This window comes from Lissotriton helveticus, chromosome 7 (genome assembly GCF_964261635.1).
Source record: "Lissotriton helveticus chromosome 7, aLisHel1.1, whole genome shotgun sequence".
NCBI lineage: Eukaryota > Metazoa > Chordata > Amphibia > Caudata > Salamandridae > Lissotriton > Lissotriton helveticus.
In genome coordinates, this window is record NC_136068.1 from 628,620,159 (window position 1) to 628,636,538 (window position 16,380).

The window sequence follows — 16,380 nt, forward strand, 5'->3', positions numbered from 1 at the left end:
GGTCTACTCGTTGTTTACCAAAATGTCTCACAGGTCTGCAAAGGCCGATAAAACCAAGTCTAAGGACGAAATTATTAAACCGATCCCTATGGAGCCAGAGACGCCCGTAACACAGAAGTTACCAAACCCGAACCCGATGAAGAATCCGGGTGCAATCAAGAAGGTGATTGCACCCGCAGCAAGAAAGAAAATGGAATTGAAGGGAAAACCAGCATGCAGCGACGAGAGTGCTGCTATGAGAGGACGCCCCAAAGCGCCAGAAAAACCAGTAAACGCGAAAACGCGAAACAGAGGAACCCACCTTAGGCAGCCCACCTTACCGGAGTCATTTACACGTCCAGCCACATTGGAGTCGGTAGGATTGACAGCGGGAGCCCCCGGGGACGTAGAAACCGATGCAGAAACCGATTCCAGAAACGATCAGCAGAGCGTCCTCGAGGACGCAGCGGCAGCGGTAACAGCAGGATTGGGAGCTGGAGACGTGTCAGACGCTGAGCCGGCTGTTGCTAGGCAACCACTGTCGGTGAGCGCCGAGCGCATTACAGTCAGAAATGCTGAGGAATCTGCAGGGCAGAGGGCTACGAAGGGCGCTGAAGAGAAAGGGGAAAAGAAGACTTCACAGCAGATGACCCCCACGGTGCCCACGGTGCTCACAGCAGAGATTACGGAAGTCGACGATGTCGGTAAGGGGGAGCCAAGGGGGCAGGAAAACGCTGATATGCTACTGGCAATTATGCAGGTAGAAGCAGAATTATTAGCTAAATCCACATGGGGAAGCTCTGTGAGCTTGGTGGCAGCAAGCGCAGAAGGCGGACTTCCCAGGGAAAAGGAGGATTTGTGTTCACTGGAAGGGGAACATTTCTTTTCATTAAATGAGGATTCTGACTCCATACAGCAGGAGGAAGAAATAACAGATGAGGAGGAGGAGGTGGAAAAGGAGGAAGACGAGGACGATGAGGATCTATGGTCAGCCTCTACCTCCTCGGGAACTGACATAGGCAAAGATACTACACAAAAGAGGAAGCAGATAAGGCTGTGTAAACATGGAGGGTTATCCACAAGAGGAGCAGAGAGGCGATTGGACTGGGATTATTCAGCAACTTCGCAGACGTACCTGGAAGAGCAAGAAGCAGGCCCAAGACAAGAGGATGCATTTGGAGTGGTGTTTAACATGCTAAAGCAAATACAAACTGAAGCAAGATCAACAAGTCGAAAAACCAGGCAAGACTTTAAGAAGATGCAAATGACACTACAGAAAACAAACAAACTCTATGAAGGCCTGGCTGGAAGAGTGGCTGAGGTGGAGGAAAGAACTGGCAAGATGGAGGATGACTTCGGTAGCTTTCGGGAGTTTAAAAAACAACACGAAAAGAAGGCAGACGATTTTCTCTGGAAGATGGAGGAGTTTGAAAATCGTCAAAGACGTAACAATGTTCGCATTTTGGGAGTGGCAGAAGGGCTTGAAGGGCAGGATCCTAGGGGTTTTGTGATTACCCTATTAAAGGGTGCATTTCCTGAGACCCAGTGGCAGTGGGAGACAGAGATCCAGAGGGCACATAGGTTCCCCTTTGTTCAGCGTAAGACATTTGGAGCTGAAGGAGATTCTAAAGCAACATTCCCTAGAGCAATATTAGTGTATGTCGGAAACTTTCTGCTCCGAGAAGAAATTATTCAGAAAGCTAGACCGGACAGCAAAAGAACTGTGGAGGGTGTTACTTTCTTCACTAGGCCGGATTTTTGCCATGTGACAGTTGAGAGGAGATGGAGGCTCAGGAAAATGATTTCACAGTTTCAGGCCTTAGGGTCAGAGGCATTCCTATTGTTCCCGGCTAGGCTGAAAGTTATTACAAAGGGCAGAGTTAGGATGTTTTTGTCGGAAGTGAAAGCTCAGGAGTTCATCCAGGAGCTGGAGCGGGGGAAGAAATAGCAGGGTGTAATTCTTTAAGACTGATGTAGGTGTTAAATTTAAATTTAATTTAATACTATGAATTATTGAAGAAAGTTTTTTGTGTGGTAAAAAAGAGGGGGACACTGGAAAGGGTGGGAGAGGGTGCGACTAGCACAACCAAGAAGCGGCCACACATAGGTCATTCTTGACCTATTTGCCTGTAAAGGGAGGGGGGGGCAGGGAGGGAAGGGGAAGGGGAAGGGAGGGGAGGGGGAGGGGGTGGGGGTACAAAATCAGTGTCAGCTTATGGATCGGTTAAGTTTCTTAGCACACATTCTGTATATGTATATTTCGTTGTCTATCTCTTTGAATAGAAAAGAGAGGAGAAAGCTTGGAAAGAGGGAAAGCACAGCTAAAGAAATAGTTAGGACACGAAGAAAATCTTCTTGATAACTTCCAATGTCTTGTAAGATAGTCTCCATAAATGTATGTGGCCTAAATGATCCAAGGAAAAGGGCAAATGTAGCAGCTTATATTAGAACTTTACAAGTGGACTTAGTATGCTTACAGGAAATGCATATAGAAGAAAAACAGATATATTTAATGAATCATTTGGGATTTGATGTGCTAGCAGCTAGTAGACAAGGATCCAGGACAAGAGGGGTTGCAATCTTGGGGAGAAGAAGAGATGTGGTAGTTAAAAGGAAGAAAGAAGACCAATGGGGGAGATGGGTTATGGTGGAATTATGCTTTAAAAATCTCAGGTTAACATTAGTAACCATGTATGGATCCACTGAGGACGATCCTGAGATATGGCAATTTATGGATTCAGAACTAGCTCAGTGGCCTGAACCAGTAATATGTTGTGGTGATTTTAATTTACACGACCCTATAAGTTCATTTTTGAACATAGGAGGGGTGTATAGTGGAAGAAAGAGAAAGGTATATAGGGCTATTGTTAGTATGGTCAATCATAATTCATTGGTAGATCCCTGGGTAATGCAACACCCTCTGCTAGATAGTAGCACCTTTTTTTCGGCACCACACCAGGTTTTGGTAAGGCTGGACTATTTTCTAATTACAAGGACTCTGGCTTCTGAGACACTGATTGAAAAACAACCAAGGACTATTTCTGATCACAGCCCGTTAATACTGACAGTGAAGATACCGCAATCACAGAGTAAGAGATCAACATGGACCTTTGAGCGGAGCCTCCTTCAAGATTTCGAATATCAGAGATATATGGAAAGTTGGATTAGGTCTTTTTGGGAAATCAACCATGGCACTGCTTCTATAGGTCAAACCTGGGATTGTTTCAAGGCAGGGTTTAGAGGTGAAACGCTGAGTTATGTATTGACAAGGCGCAAGAAGGAGAGGATGAAGGTTGAAATTATTCGGCAAAAATTGATTATAGAGGAAGATAAACTAGCTGCTGCAGTAGAATCTAAATCTAGCCTGGAGCATTTACTACTAAAGCTGGTAGCATTAAAGGCAGAAGCTGTAGAAAGCTTTTCTAGAAAGGTGGCAAAGAAATATCTGGCAAAAAAGGAGGAGGCCTACGAGTGTAGCGAGAAAGTGGGTCATATCCTCGCGGTTAAAATTAGACAGCAGAAAGCGGCTGCAGAGATAAAAGAGATATTGGATCCACAGGGGAATACTGTCACAGATCCTGACAGGATAAGAGAGGTTTTTAGAGTATTTTATGAAAAACTGTATGCACGGGAAGATGCAGGGGGAACTCTAGAAATTAGTAACTATCTTAAGGATATAGTCCCCCCATCTCTTTCAAAGGAAGAAGGAGAAATATTAGAATCTACTTTACGCTTGGAGGAACTTATTGATGCACTGGGTAGTTTACCATCAGGGAAGGCTTCTGGTCCTGATCAAATTCCGGTTGAGTTCTACAAAGTATTTCGGGAATGTTTGTTGATATATATGTATGAGGTTATGCTATATGTACAACAGGGGGGGGAACCACCGGAATCATGGGGAGGGGCCGATATAATTGTCATTGCTAAAAAAGGGAAGCCTCCATCTCTCCCTGGCTCCTATAGGCCAATCACACTGATGAATTCAGATATTAAAATATATTCAAAGATGTTGGCAAAGAGGTTAGCAGGTTGCATAGAAAATTTGGTGAGTCCATCACAACATGGTTTTATACCTGGGAAGGGTACTACCCAGCATATTAGGACAGCGATAACCATGATCGATGCAGCAGAGGCTACAGGTGACCCTACTTCAGCACTCTTCTTAGATGCCGAGAAGGCTTTTGATAGGGTCGCCTGGGAATATTTATGGGAGGTTATGAAATGGTGTGGTATAGGGCCAGGGTATATACTGGCCATTCAAGCCCTATATAAAGATCCGGCTGCAAAAATCAGAGTCAATGGAGGGCATTCAGATCTAGTCTATATACAAAGAGGGACTCGGCAGGGTTGTCCGTCTTCCCCACTGCTTTTCGCTTTATATATCGAGCCACTACTTCGCAAATTGGAGGGAAATCCGGAAATACAGCCTATGTCACTAAACGGCTGTATCGTAAAAACTCTTGCTTATGCTGATGACGTGGCTATACTGACCCCGAATCCGGATATAGCTATGGTGGAAGTAGAAGCAGAGTCACATGTCTTTGGGCTGGTTTCAGGATATAGCCTAAACAAAGCAAAAACCCAGATAATTTTGAATAGGTTCGCAACCAGCATGGATAACAGGGTGGTTAACACTGCAACCTATCTAGGGATTGAGATTTCTACAAATTTGGAGGAGGTAATTGAGCTCAATATGTCTCCCCTGTTGGCGAAGGTTAAAAGTGATCTGGATAGAATAAACAACTTGCACTTATCACTGGTTGGATGTACTAATGTGTTGAAAATGATGGTCTTGCCTAAAGTTCTCTATTTATTTAGATCAATTCCTTTAATTTTTGAGAATAAATGGTTCAATATGTTGGAGGGTCTAGCTAATAGGTTTATATGGGCCCATGGAAAAACCCGTAGGGCCTATAAATGTATCACTCTACCAAGAGGTAGAGGGGGATGGGGTGCACCAGATTTTAGATTATATCACCTTGCTGCGGCTCTCCAGTATATGCAGGGGCTAATAGGAGGAGGCGGTGGGTTATCAAAATCTATCACCATGTCAATTGAAGTCTACGCAGCTGTATTAGGTCAAGATGCAGAAAACTGCTTCCTGTACCATACGGATCTGGGATATCTTAGAAGACAGCCATATAAGACTCTCAGGGCGGCGCTTAAAATCTGGAGCTCCTTTTTAAAAAAGACAGGTATGGGAAGATTCAATAGATACACCAAAGTATATAAAAATAAATCCTTCCCCGAAGAGATCTTCGCTGATTCAGTAATGGCGGGCTGTGAAGATAAAGGGATCCATCAAATTGGGGATATAAGAAATTCAGTGACGATTGTTCAATTTGAGGATTTGGTAAATATATATAAAGTAAATAGAAGGGACTTCTTTAAATACCTTCAGGTTAGGAGTTTTCTAAGAAACAAACAAGGGGGACCGGTGGGCTTCGAACCCAATGACCTGATGGAAGGGATAACCACGGGGGAGGAACACTCCATTAGGTCGATATATGCTTCCTTGTCAAAAAGAAGGCCTGACGACCTGGATAAGCATAGGGATAAATGGGGGGAGAGAATAGAGATTACCCCCGAATCTTTTAATGAATCTCTGGAGTTAGGTCGGTCTATGCTCTGCTCGGCTCCCTTGCAATCCCAACATTATAAGACCTTGTTCTCATTGTACTATACACCAGCCAGGATCGCGAAATGGGGAGGTACGGAGGGTATTACTTGCCCCAGATGTAACTCCACCGAGGCAGACATTGTCCATATGTTTTCTACATGTCCTCAGCTATATAAATTAATTGGGACATTGAGTACTTTTTGGATAACTCACTAAGGATAAAAATAACCCTTACAGCTAGCTTAATAATGTTAGGAGTGGATGCAGAAAATGCTCTAATGGATCCAAATGATGCAATGTTTTTGTTTATGGTGTCAGCTGTTTTTAGATTAATGTTAGCTAGAGCATGGCTAGATAAGAGTCCCCCATCCATGCAAACATGGTTATCAAATCTTATTTCTATATATAATCTAGAAAAGCACATATATGCAAGAAAAGGTAGGATGGGGAGAGCGCGAGGTATTAAAATTTGGGGGCCCCTGGAGAAGTGGAGAGCAGGAATAGGTTGACATGAATCTGCGCTGTCCTTCTGATTCCATGGAATTGTTACTATATTTTACATTGTTGCAATGGCTTCCTCCTTGTTAGTCTACTTTCTATTGTTTGTATTTCTTTCCTTTCATATTGTGAGATGATCAAATGTAAGAAAGAAGAAATTTGTGTGCTCTGATTTTGAAGTATAAAATAAAAATATATTTAAAAAAAAAAAAAAAGGGACTGCAGTGCCACGAGGGGAAGTCTCTCGGTGGTGGCGTGACCCGCTGCTCCCCGACCCGTCTGAGAGACCCGCCGGACCCGAGGGGCACGCAAATCCAGCGAGATCAGGCAGCCTGGCCCCCGCGTGAGCGGCCCCTGAGAGCGCCGCAGAGTGAGTCCCTACATGTGCCCCCGCTGCCCCCAAGATCCGTTGCTGGGAACCCGAGCGGTGGTGAGGTGATGACCGCGCGGATTCTCCGTGAAATGGCGCCGCCCGAGTAGTCCCGCGGGGGAGCCGGACAACGAGGCCCCTGAGACCTGACGAGGCCCCTGAGACCTGCAACTCGGATCATCAACAGCGCAACGCCCTCGGAGGGACCCACGGCTGCAGCAGGTACATTGGTACAAAGGCCCACGCGCTCCGCGGCTGGCGAGCCTCCCGGACGGCCCTACATTCCATTGCCAGGGCCGGGCCCCCCGGCGGCCCGTTCGGGACCCGTTAGGTGCCGGTGAACCAACGCAACCGCCCCCCTGAGAAGCGGTGGAACGGTAGGAGGTGCGTGGCAGCGAGAGAACACGCCGAAAGCCTCCCTGGCCCCCGGCCAGCCCGGCAACGCGGTGGAACGGTAGGGGGTGCGTGGCAGCGAGAGAACACGCAGAAAGCCTCCCTAGCCCCCGGCCAGCCCAGCAACGCGGGGGGCACTTACCCGAACCCTGCGCCCCCTTGACAAGGACCAGCGTGAGTGCGCGACAAAGAGCACCCAGGCTTCCCCGGCTCGGCGGCGTCCAGCCCACCCAATGGGGGGGGGGCTGGACAGAGAGGGACTCGGGAGCTTCAACCTGACGATATCGCCACAAGAGACGCGACCAGCACGTGTGAAGGAGACAAGTCGCGACGTCTCTGGTAGACCACATCGGGCCAGCGGGTCACCCAAGCCACCAATGGGAAGACCACAGAGAACGATGACCACGGTGCCGGCGCCGGCCCAGAGACACTCACCCTCCCCGGGTCCCTCGTGCAACTCAAAGACCGGAGGGGCGCCGCAGGAGACGGACATGTCAACGAAGCTTGACAAGGTACTAGCGGCCATCGAGCACTCCCGGATGTCCATGGAGACCAAATTCGGGGAATTGGCCTCGGACATTACCCTGTTACGCGATGACCATAGGAAATTGGCGGACAAGGTGAAACAGGAAGGTCAAACGCTACATGAACTGAAACCGCAGGTCCAGCTCAACCAAAAAGCCATCAAAGAACTGCAGGACAAGTCAATTTCCTGGAACGCAAGGCGGACGATTTGGAGGGGCGCTCCCGCCGGAGTAATATACGCTTGATCAACCTGCCGGAAGGAGTGGAGGGGGCAGACCCAGTTCAATACATTAAGACATGGATAAAAACGTTCACCCGGACCTAAGACCTCACGCCATTGTTCTCCGTGGAGAGAGCGCACAGGGTCCCGGCCGGACGCCCTCCGGCTGGCTCCCCACCCAGACCATTCCTGCTAAAGCTTCTACTTTATCAAGACAGGGACACGATCCTGCGGGCGGCCAGGCAAGCAAAAGTCCTTGGGGTGGAAGACAAAAACGTGATGGCGTTCCCGGACTATTCCCAAGCTGTGCAGTGCCAACGCGCCACATTCCAGGCGGTGAAGCAAACCCTACGCCAACACAGGATACAGTACGCCCTCCTTTTCCCGGCCCGCCTCAAAATCATACATGAAGGCTCAACACACTTCTTCACAGATCCAACGGAGGCGAGGCGCTGGTTAGATCATCGCAATCAGACCCTGTCAGAACATGAGGATACACCGTCGAGCTCCTCATCCAACAAGCGGCGGCGGCTACGATCCAAGAAGGTCACTCTCAAGCAGATGAGTCGCCCGTCGACTCCCAACACCAAGCGCGCCCCGGATTTGGAACAAATCATAGCGAATCGGCGGAGGGCCATACAAGCGGCGGCGGAGGTCCGGCAGACAGACGTCGAACGGGAGGAGGATCGTGGCTCCCACAGCTTCACATCCGAGGACAAAGGTAAGAGCGACGCCCGCACCTCCAGGGACGGCTCAGCTTCTCTGCCAACGGTGACTCCGCAGACGGCGGACACGCTCATCTGAGGGCTGCTGACATAGACCGCGGTAAGACCGAGATACCCGAACATGTTCACCGACGGGGGACACCGGGAAGCCACACATAAGGTAATGGTGGAAGCAAATGCACTTGCAGAGCTGCGGTGCGGCGGGCGGCCTAGCCCTGGGCCCACGGCAACACCCCCTCACACCAAACGAACTAGAGACAGTAAGTACGAGATGTACAGTTTGGACTTATTGTGCCAAGCAATAGGCCCCTTCAGTTGGGACTGTTTCCCGGATGTTGTTTTTAAGTTACCCCCCTTCCCATTTTTCCCTGATGCCCTTGCGGGAGAGGACATTTGGTCTCTATGGGGGCATGTATGGAGGGAGGTTATACAGGCGGGTGTGGCTCTGGTTACGGACAACCGGTGGTGGGAAGACCGACCGACACAACTGACAATCTCACATGACAAAAACCCCTAATACGGATGTTACCTTTATCACACTTAATGTCAGAGGACTGCACACGGTGAGTAAACGCTTTGCGGTCTATGCTTATCTTAAAAGACAGCAGGCCCACATAGCTCTCTTGCAAGAGACTCACTTGATGACGACGGAAGCTGGCAGATTACAGAAAAAGTGGAGGGGCATAGTATGTGCCACGAGGTACTCTGCATTCGCCAGGGGTACATTGATTTGGGTCAGACCGGGAGTCCCCTTTAGAGAGCAGACCAGAGTGGTGGATAGGGAGGAACGCTATGTACTATTGGAAGGGCAACTGGATGGACAGTCTATCCTGATAGGCAGCATATACGCCCCCAACGTAGAACAGAACGTTTTTTGGGCTCGCCTCACGAACACGTTGGCACACCACACCCATACCCCTTGGCTGCTGGGAGGGGATTACAACTATGTCTTAGACACAACCCTCGACCGTTCCCGCCCCCCACCGCCGCGCTCACCACTTCACAAACAGACGGAATTTTTCAATGCATGGGTCCAACACTGGACATTGACTGACACATGGAGGGCACTAAACCCCACAACGAAACTGTACTCATTCCACTCCATCCCGCACGACCTTCGAGTGCGCCTAGATAGATTCCTATGCTCGCCTGCCATACATACCAAAGCTCGACACACAGACTACCTTGGTAGAGTACTTTCAGATCACGACGCTCATACCCTGACCCTTAGATGGAAACCGCCCCACCCTCCAGTGCCGACATGGAAACTCCCTCGGGAATGCCTAACCGACCAGGTATTCACACACGAACATGGGGAACACTTGCAGGAACACTTTATGCTAAACGCGGGGTCAGCATCCTCCAGCCTCATAGAGTGGGATGCGCACAAAGTGACAGCGAGAGGCCACTGCATACAACAGGTGGTGGGGGTACGTATGGTCCTAGAATGCGCATTACATGATGCAGAACGCGCGCTGGCAACCCTGCTACAGGCGGACGACCGCGGAGAAGTGACTCAGCTGCGCGTAGCAGAGGCCAAGACAAAATACGCTGAAACATTGAGGGACTTGCGTAAATATAACTTCAGGAAATACGCCACCAGGGTACACCGGGAGGGCAACAGGGGAGGCACACTCTTAGCCTGGTTGGCTAGACAGGATCCCGACTTGAAACCCATCACGGAAATTACAGACCAGTCCGGTCGACTCCAGACCTTCCAACTCGCAATCATGCAAGTTTTTCACACATATTACTCGCACATATACCAAGCTCCATGTCAGGGTGACCCCCACGCGATGACCAGCTTCTTCCTCACGTTACCCATCCCCCAAGTTTCGCCAGCGGTCCAGAAGGACCTAGACCAGAAAATAACACGAACCGAGATTAAGGCAGCGATAGGAACACTAGCCAGGAATAAGGCCCCAGGCATGGACGGCTTCCCCCTCGAATATTACCATGCATTCTCAGTTCACCTCGCCCCACAATTGGCAACCATGTTCGAAGACGTGCTCAAGATGGGGGTCCTCCCAAGTTCCCTCAGGGAATCGCTAATCGTCTCATTCTTGAAACCACACAGGGACCCCCGGCTCCCGTCGTCTTACAGACCGATCGCACTACTCAACTCAGACTGTAAAATCTTAGGTAAAATATTAGCAATGAGATATGCCCAGGTCATACCCCAACTGGTCCATCCCGACCAAAATGGGTTAGTGCCAAACCGCAACACGTCTCACAACCTCCGTAGACTATTCCACATCCAGGACGTGATGCGTGAACGGTTCCCGAATGCAGCTTGCTTAATCTTAGACCTCGAAAAGGCGTTCGATACTCTCCTATGGCCATACCTGTTCGAGGTCCTCGCGAAAAACAATTTTGGCCCACGCCTAACCGCTTACACCAGGCTCCTCTACTCGCAACTCATGTCCAGAGTCCGGATGGGTACTTACATTTCTCCAGAATTCAAAGTGGAGAGAGGGACCAGACAAGGATGCCCATTGTCGCCCCTCTTGTTCGCCCTGGCGGTTGAACCTTTAGCGATACGCCTACGGCGAGAGGGCGTAGACTGGGGAATTCCTCTAGCGTACACATGGCACTGTGTATCCCTATACGCAGATGACCTTCTAATCTATGCTAGAGACGCCATGAGCGACCTGACATGTATCTGGAAAACGCTGGAGGAGTTTGCGGACGTGTCGGGCCTCAAGGTTAACTGGGGGAAATCCTCCCTATACCCACTGAGCACCCGTATGACCCCCTTTGAAGCCCAGGTGGGTGCCCAATCACTTGAATGGAGTGCTGAGGCCCCTCAATACCTGGGAGTACGTTTGTACCACACCCCGGAGGACATATATGAAGGAAATCATCGCAGAACCTTAGCTGGACTACGATCAGCGGTTAGCTTCTGGAAGACACTCCCACTGGCGCCTATAGGCCGAGTGGCTCTGGCAAAAATGATTATGGTCCCCCGACCACTGTACCACTTCGTGAACCTCCCAGTGATCCCGCCACGATCGTTCTTTATAGAACTAAACACTCTCCTGACGGAGCTGGTGTGGGGAGGAGGCCGGCGACGGGTGGCGCTGTCCACACTCTACCTACCTACCACGGAGGGGGGACTGGGTGCACCGGCCTTTGAAGCATACTTTCTAGCGGCCCAACTCCAGTGGCTGTCCTACTGGACGGCGGGACGTCACACAAGGGAAACTATCACGGCCAATGGACCTCTGTCGCAGGCCGCGATCGTCCGACTACTACTGCCGGGTACTAAACCCATACGAACTCGGCCCTTGCAAGTGTCCATAGCCCGCACTTGCATGATGCGCATCCACCGCATGTCCAATGCGCAGCAGCCATATTCGCCCCTGCTGCCACTGGTGGGCTTCCCACGCAGAGACTCATATTACTCCCCAGGTGCACTTCAGGTCTGGACAGAATTGCCAGTCACGGAGATCGAATCCTTTTTTGAAGACGGACAGTTAAAAACGTTCGCGCAGATGATGGACCAATATGACCTCCCCCCCGGGCAGTTCTTGCTCCATAGGCAATTAATAAACCGCAGCCGCAAACACTGGAACCCAGATGCCGGTGAACCCACGACGCACCCAGTGATCCACACGATTATGCACATGGGTGTGGGGAGACACTTGGTAACGTGGCTCTACAAAGCGGTGCGCTCGTTACTCCTTCCATCTCTCCAATCTCTACGCCAGAAGTGGGAGACAGACTTCGGCAGAGTGGTCCATGATATGGAATGGAGCACAGCCATGGAATTTCCTAAAAAAGTCTCCAGAAACGCCAGATTCCAAAATATACAATTCAACGTCCTCTATAGAGCCTATCTCACACCGGGCCGCCTACAGAGGTTCTTTCCAGACACCCACTTCGAGTGTCCCTGCTGTCGATCTCTGGGAGCGGATTTCAGGCATATGTTCTGGGATTGTCCCACCCTCCGACGTTTCTGGGACACGGTCCATCGAACCCTTGAGGAGGTCACGGCCATCACAACCATGAACACATGGGAGGCATGCGTGCTCGGAATTTTCCGTAGACGGAAAGCCGAGAAAACACAATACCGCTTTCTATCACTGGCCATCCTCCTGGCAAAGCGCGGAATCGCCATGCACTGGAGGGCCCCCACGGGACCACCGGAGGCGGCGTGGATCGGCGCGGTACATAAATGGGGCAAGGCGGAGGAGGAGATACTCAGGGAGGAGGAAGTACGTGGCCATCGCAAGCAGCCCATATCCCTGGAGTGGGCTCAGCTACTGTATAAATTCACACAGGTGACACGTCCCCAAGAGTCGCCCACCGCCTCCCAATCCCAAACACGACCGGCCACACCAGCCCCCACACCTCCATGACATTGCCATAAGTACTGCATGAGCATCATAAGTGGCCGCACCCAGCGACCCTTTAGCATCCGGACGCACACCAACTACTCCCACCACATACTTGCGCCAGGCGACCCGGGAGCACCGATACTATGCTCTGGTAAGGAGACCCAACACCCAATCTCCCGCTATCCCCTAATTCCCCCCCCCCCCATGTTATTCAGTTCACCCCTCAGTTCTTGGGAAAGTTAGGAAGCTCAAATTTGACAGGGTACTCCCCTCGCATATGGTTCACTGGAAAGACCCATAGATAACGACGTCACGATGTCACATGCCGCTGCGAACCATACCCACACAGTCAGCGCCTCCTGCGACACCCTCATAGTAACTGACATACCACGAGTTCACCCCCTCACTGGCACCGGTTGACAGTTTCACGTGGACGGCACGGCTCCCCCCAGGGAGGTACACGCGATCTGGTGGGAGGCCACGTGGTACACGCTACTGGTTGCATGGATAATGGCGGTCGACAGACAAAAGACCCCGAACTGAGAGGAGCCGCAAAGTGACTATTTCTAGAACTGTGTTTCTATGGTCCTACATTGCAATGTTCGTCTTACTTTATGATTACTGTCATGTTGTTTATATAATGCAACCTAAAACCCAATAAACAAATTTAAACAACAAAAAAAATATCTGTACCTGTGTACACCCCCAGATCGTGTAAAAAAGGTCCCTTCCATGGTCTTACATTTCAGGCAGTTGGGTGACTCTGCTCTACCTATCCTATGTAGTCAGTCTCTATCACAATATATTCTGTGTAACTACTTGAATTGGATCAGTCGAAAGTCGTGATCTAATAGCTACGTCCCTGGGATGCATCAAAGCCATTTCTCAATCTAAATAGTCTATGTTCCCCAGATCCGCCTCCCATCTTGACCTGAGCTTTCGTAAAGGGTCTGGTGTGTTGTTCATAATTGTCCTATATGTCCAGGACACTGCCTTTTCCCCAATTTCATCCATCAGTAACCGTATTTCTAATGGGTCATACTCAGGGAGACCCTCCATGTCAATATGTTGTGTCCGCCAAACATGTTTCAACTGCAGGTATTTAAAATGCAGTGTTTTGTTCATATCATACTGATCTGGAGATGCGAAAACATCACCAGTTACTTACGATCAGTTAGACCATTCTGATTGGCTTCTGGGATGCCATCCAGAATAGCCATAGCAGCTCTGAACTCACCCCAACCCCCCTTTTACTGTCCCATGACGCCATCTTAGTGCAGGTAGGCGCTGAGCACCATTTTAGTGGAGGCAGGTAACCCTTTTGTCACATGTGATATCATCAGATAGTATGAGTTTTTACAAAAAATCCCTTTCTAATGACATTCCACACATGTATACTCTGAGAGTTTACATGGGTGGATACCCCAGGTAGGGATGCCAACACACAGTCAGTCTTACCTCTAATTGCCCTGCTCCCTCTGTCTTCGCCCCGCAGACCGCATCCAGCAGACCCTTGAGATCCAGAAGCATGCCGTGGAGATTGAGGAGCAAGGCGTGAAGATGAAGCTGACCGTCGTGGACACCCCAGGCTTCGGGGATGCACTGGATAATTCAGAATGGTGCGACATAGGATGAGTTGTGGTAAAAGTGGTCTACGGGTAATAAAGCATGATAGATCAGAAGGGAAGAGCAGTATAGAAATTGTGAGGTCTTACTTGCATTGAAGACCTATACATTTTGGAAGCTTAGCTCTGTTGCATGTTTTGCATAGCCATGTTTTTGTCTTATGGCCGGTGTACTGCTGGGCTCATCCTGTTTCTTATATCCCCTGCAGCTGGCAACCTGTACTGAATTACATCGACCAGCAATTTGAGCAGTACTTCCACGACGAAAGTGGACTGAACCGTAAGAACATCCAGGACAACCGTGTACACTGCTGCCTGTACGTCATCTCGCCCTTCAGCCATGGGTAAGAGCTGTGGTGTAGCTATAGTGGATATTCTAGTTGCAAATAATCACACATATTCAGTTCTAGAAAGGTGTGTATAGAAGAGAGCATGTGCTGCTCTAGGAAACCTGCAATTTGCTGAAGAACAGTGCTTAATTTAAGCCAGTGATTTCAGGTACTCGGCGCCAGCACTTAATTGTCACAAAAAGGGGGTGGTGATGGACAAAGTATCTGAGTTAATCAGAACACTCCTACCCAGTCAACAGATCAGGGCTTGATCCATCACCGTTTTTTAGCTCACTGCACCATCCCAGTTCAGAACCTGGCTATATGCAAATTAGTCTGTCCCTGGCCCAGTGCATCATGGGAACAGGGCAGACCAAACTACCAAGCCAATTCTTCACTGGAAAGGAAACAAGCTTCCGGGGACCGGTTTCTGGCATTACAGCCGTCTTCGGCCCGGCTTGCTTGAATCCTGATGGTGCAATGAGCAAGGGACTCATGTCTGAGCATACCCTTCCACACTCATGGTGGCCAAAATAATTACAAAAAGGGGGTGGTGATGGACAGAGTAACTGAGTAAATCAGAACACTCCTACCCAGTCAACAGATCAGGGCTTGATCCATCACCGTTTTTTAGCTCACTGCACCATCCCAGTTCAGAACCTGGCTATATACAAATTAGTCTGTCCCTGGCCCAGTGCATCATGGGAACAGGGCAGACCAAACTACCAAGCCAATTCTTCACTGGAAAGGAAACAAGCTTCCGGGGACCGGTTTCTGGCATTACAGCCGTCTTCGGCCCGGCTTGCTTGAATCCTGATGGTGCAATGAGCAAGGGACTCATGTCTGAGCATACCCTTCCACACTCATGGTGGCCAAAATAATTACAAAAAGGGGGGTGGTGATGGACAGAGTATCTGAGTTAATCAGAACACTCCTACCCAGTCAACAGATCAGGGCTTGATCCATCACCGTTTTTTAGCTCACTGCACCATCCCAGTTCAGAACCTGGCTATATGCAAATTAGTCTGTCCCTGGCCCAGTGCATCATGGGAACAGGGCAGACCAAACTACCAAGCCAATTCTTCACTGGAAAGGAAACAAGCTTCCGGGGACCGGTTTCTGGCATTACAGCCGTCTTCGGCCCGGCTTGCTTGAATCCTGATGGTGCAATGAGCAAGGGACTCATGTCTGAGCATACCCTTCCACACTCATGGTGGCCAAAATAATTACAAAAAGGGGGTGGTGATGGACAGAGTATCTGAGTTAATCAGAACACTCCTACCCAGTCAACAGATCAGGGCTTGATCCATCACCGTTTTTTAGCTCACTGCACCATCCCAGTTCAGAACCTGGCTATATGCAAATTAGTCTGTCCCTGGCCCAGTGCATCATGGGAACAGGGCAGACCAAACTACCAAGCCAATTCTTCACTGGAAAGGAAACAAGCTTCCGGGGACCGGTTTCTGGCATTACAGCACCATCAGGATTCAAGCAAGCCGGGCCGACGACGGCTGAAATGCCAGAAACCGGTCCCCGGAAGCTTGTTTCCTTCCCAGTGTAAGAATTGGCTTGGTAGTTTGGTTTGCCCTGTTCCCATCATGCACTGGGACAGGAACAGACTAATTTGCATATAGCCAGGTTCTGAACTGGGATGGTGCAGTGAGCTAAAAAACGGTGTTGGATCTAGCCCTGATCTCTTGACTGGGTGAGAGTATTCTGCTTAATTCAGAAACTCTGTCCATCACCACCCCCCCTT

General features: G+C 49.7%; 1 protein-coding gene across 1 annotated transcript in view; it reads left to right on the forward strand.

The window, feature by feature from the left end:
• LOC144768856 (septin-4-like) overlaps positions 1-16,380 on the forward strand; it is a 79,697-nt gene that overhangs the window by 39,771 nt on the left and 23,546 nt on the right. The window contains exons 4-5 of the mRNA XM_078652857.1: positions 14,166-14,289; positions 14,505-14,639. Coding sequence (XP_078508983.1) covers positions 14,166-14,289; positions 14,505-14,639 — 259 coding nt within the window. The remainder of the gene's footprint in view (positions 1-14,165; positions 14,290-14,504; positions 14,640-16,380) is intronic.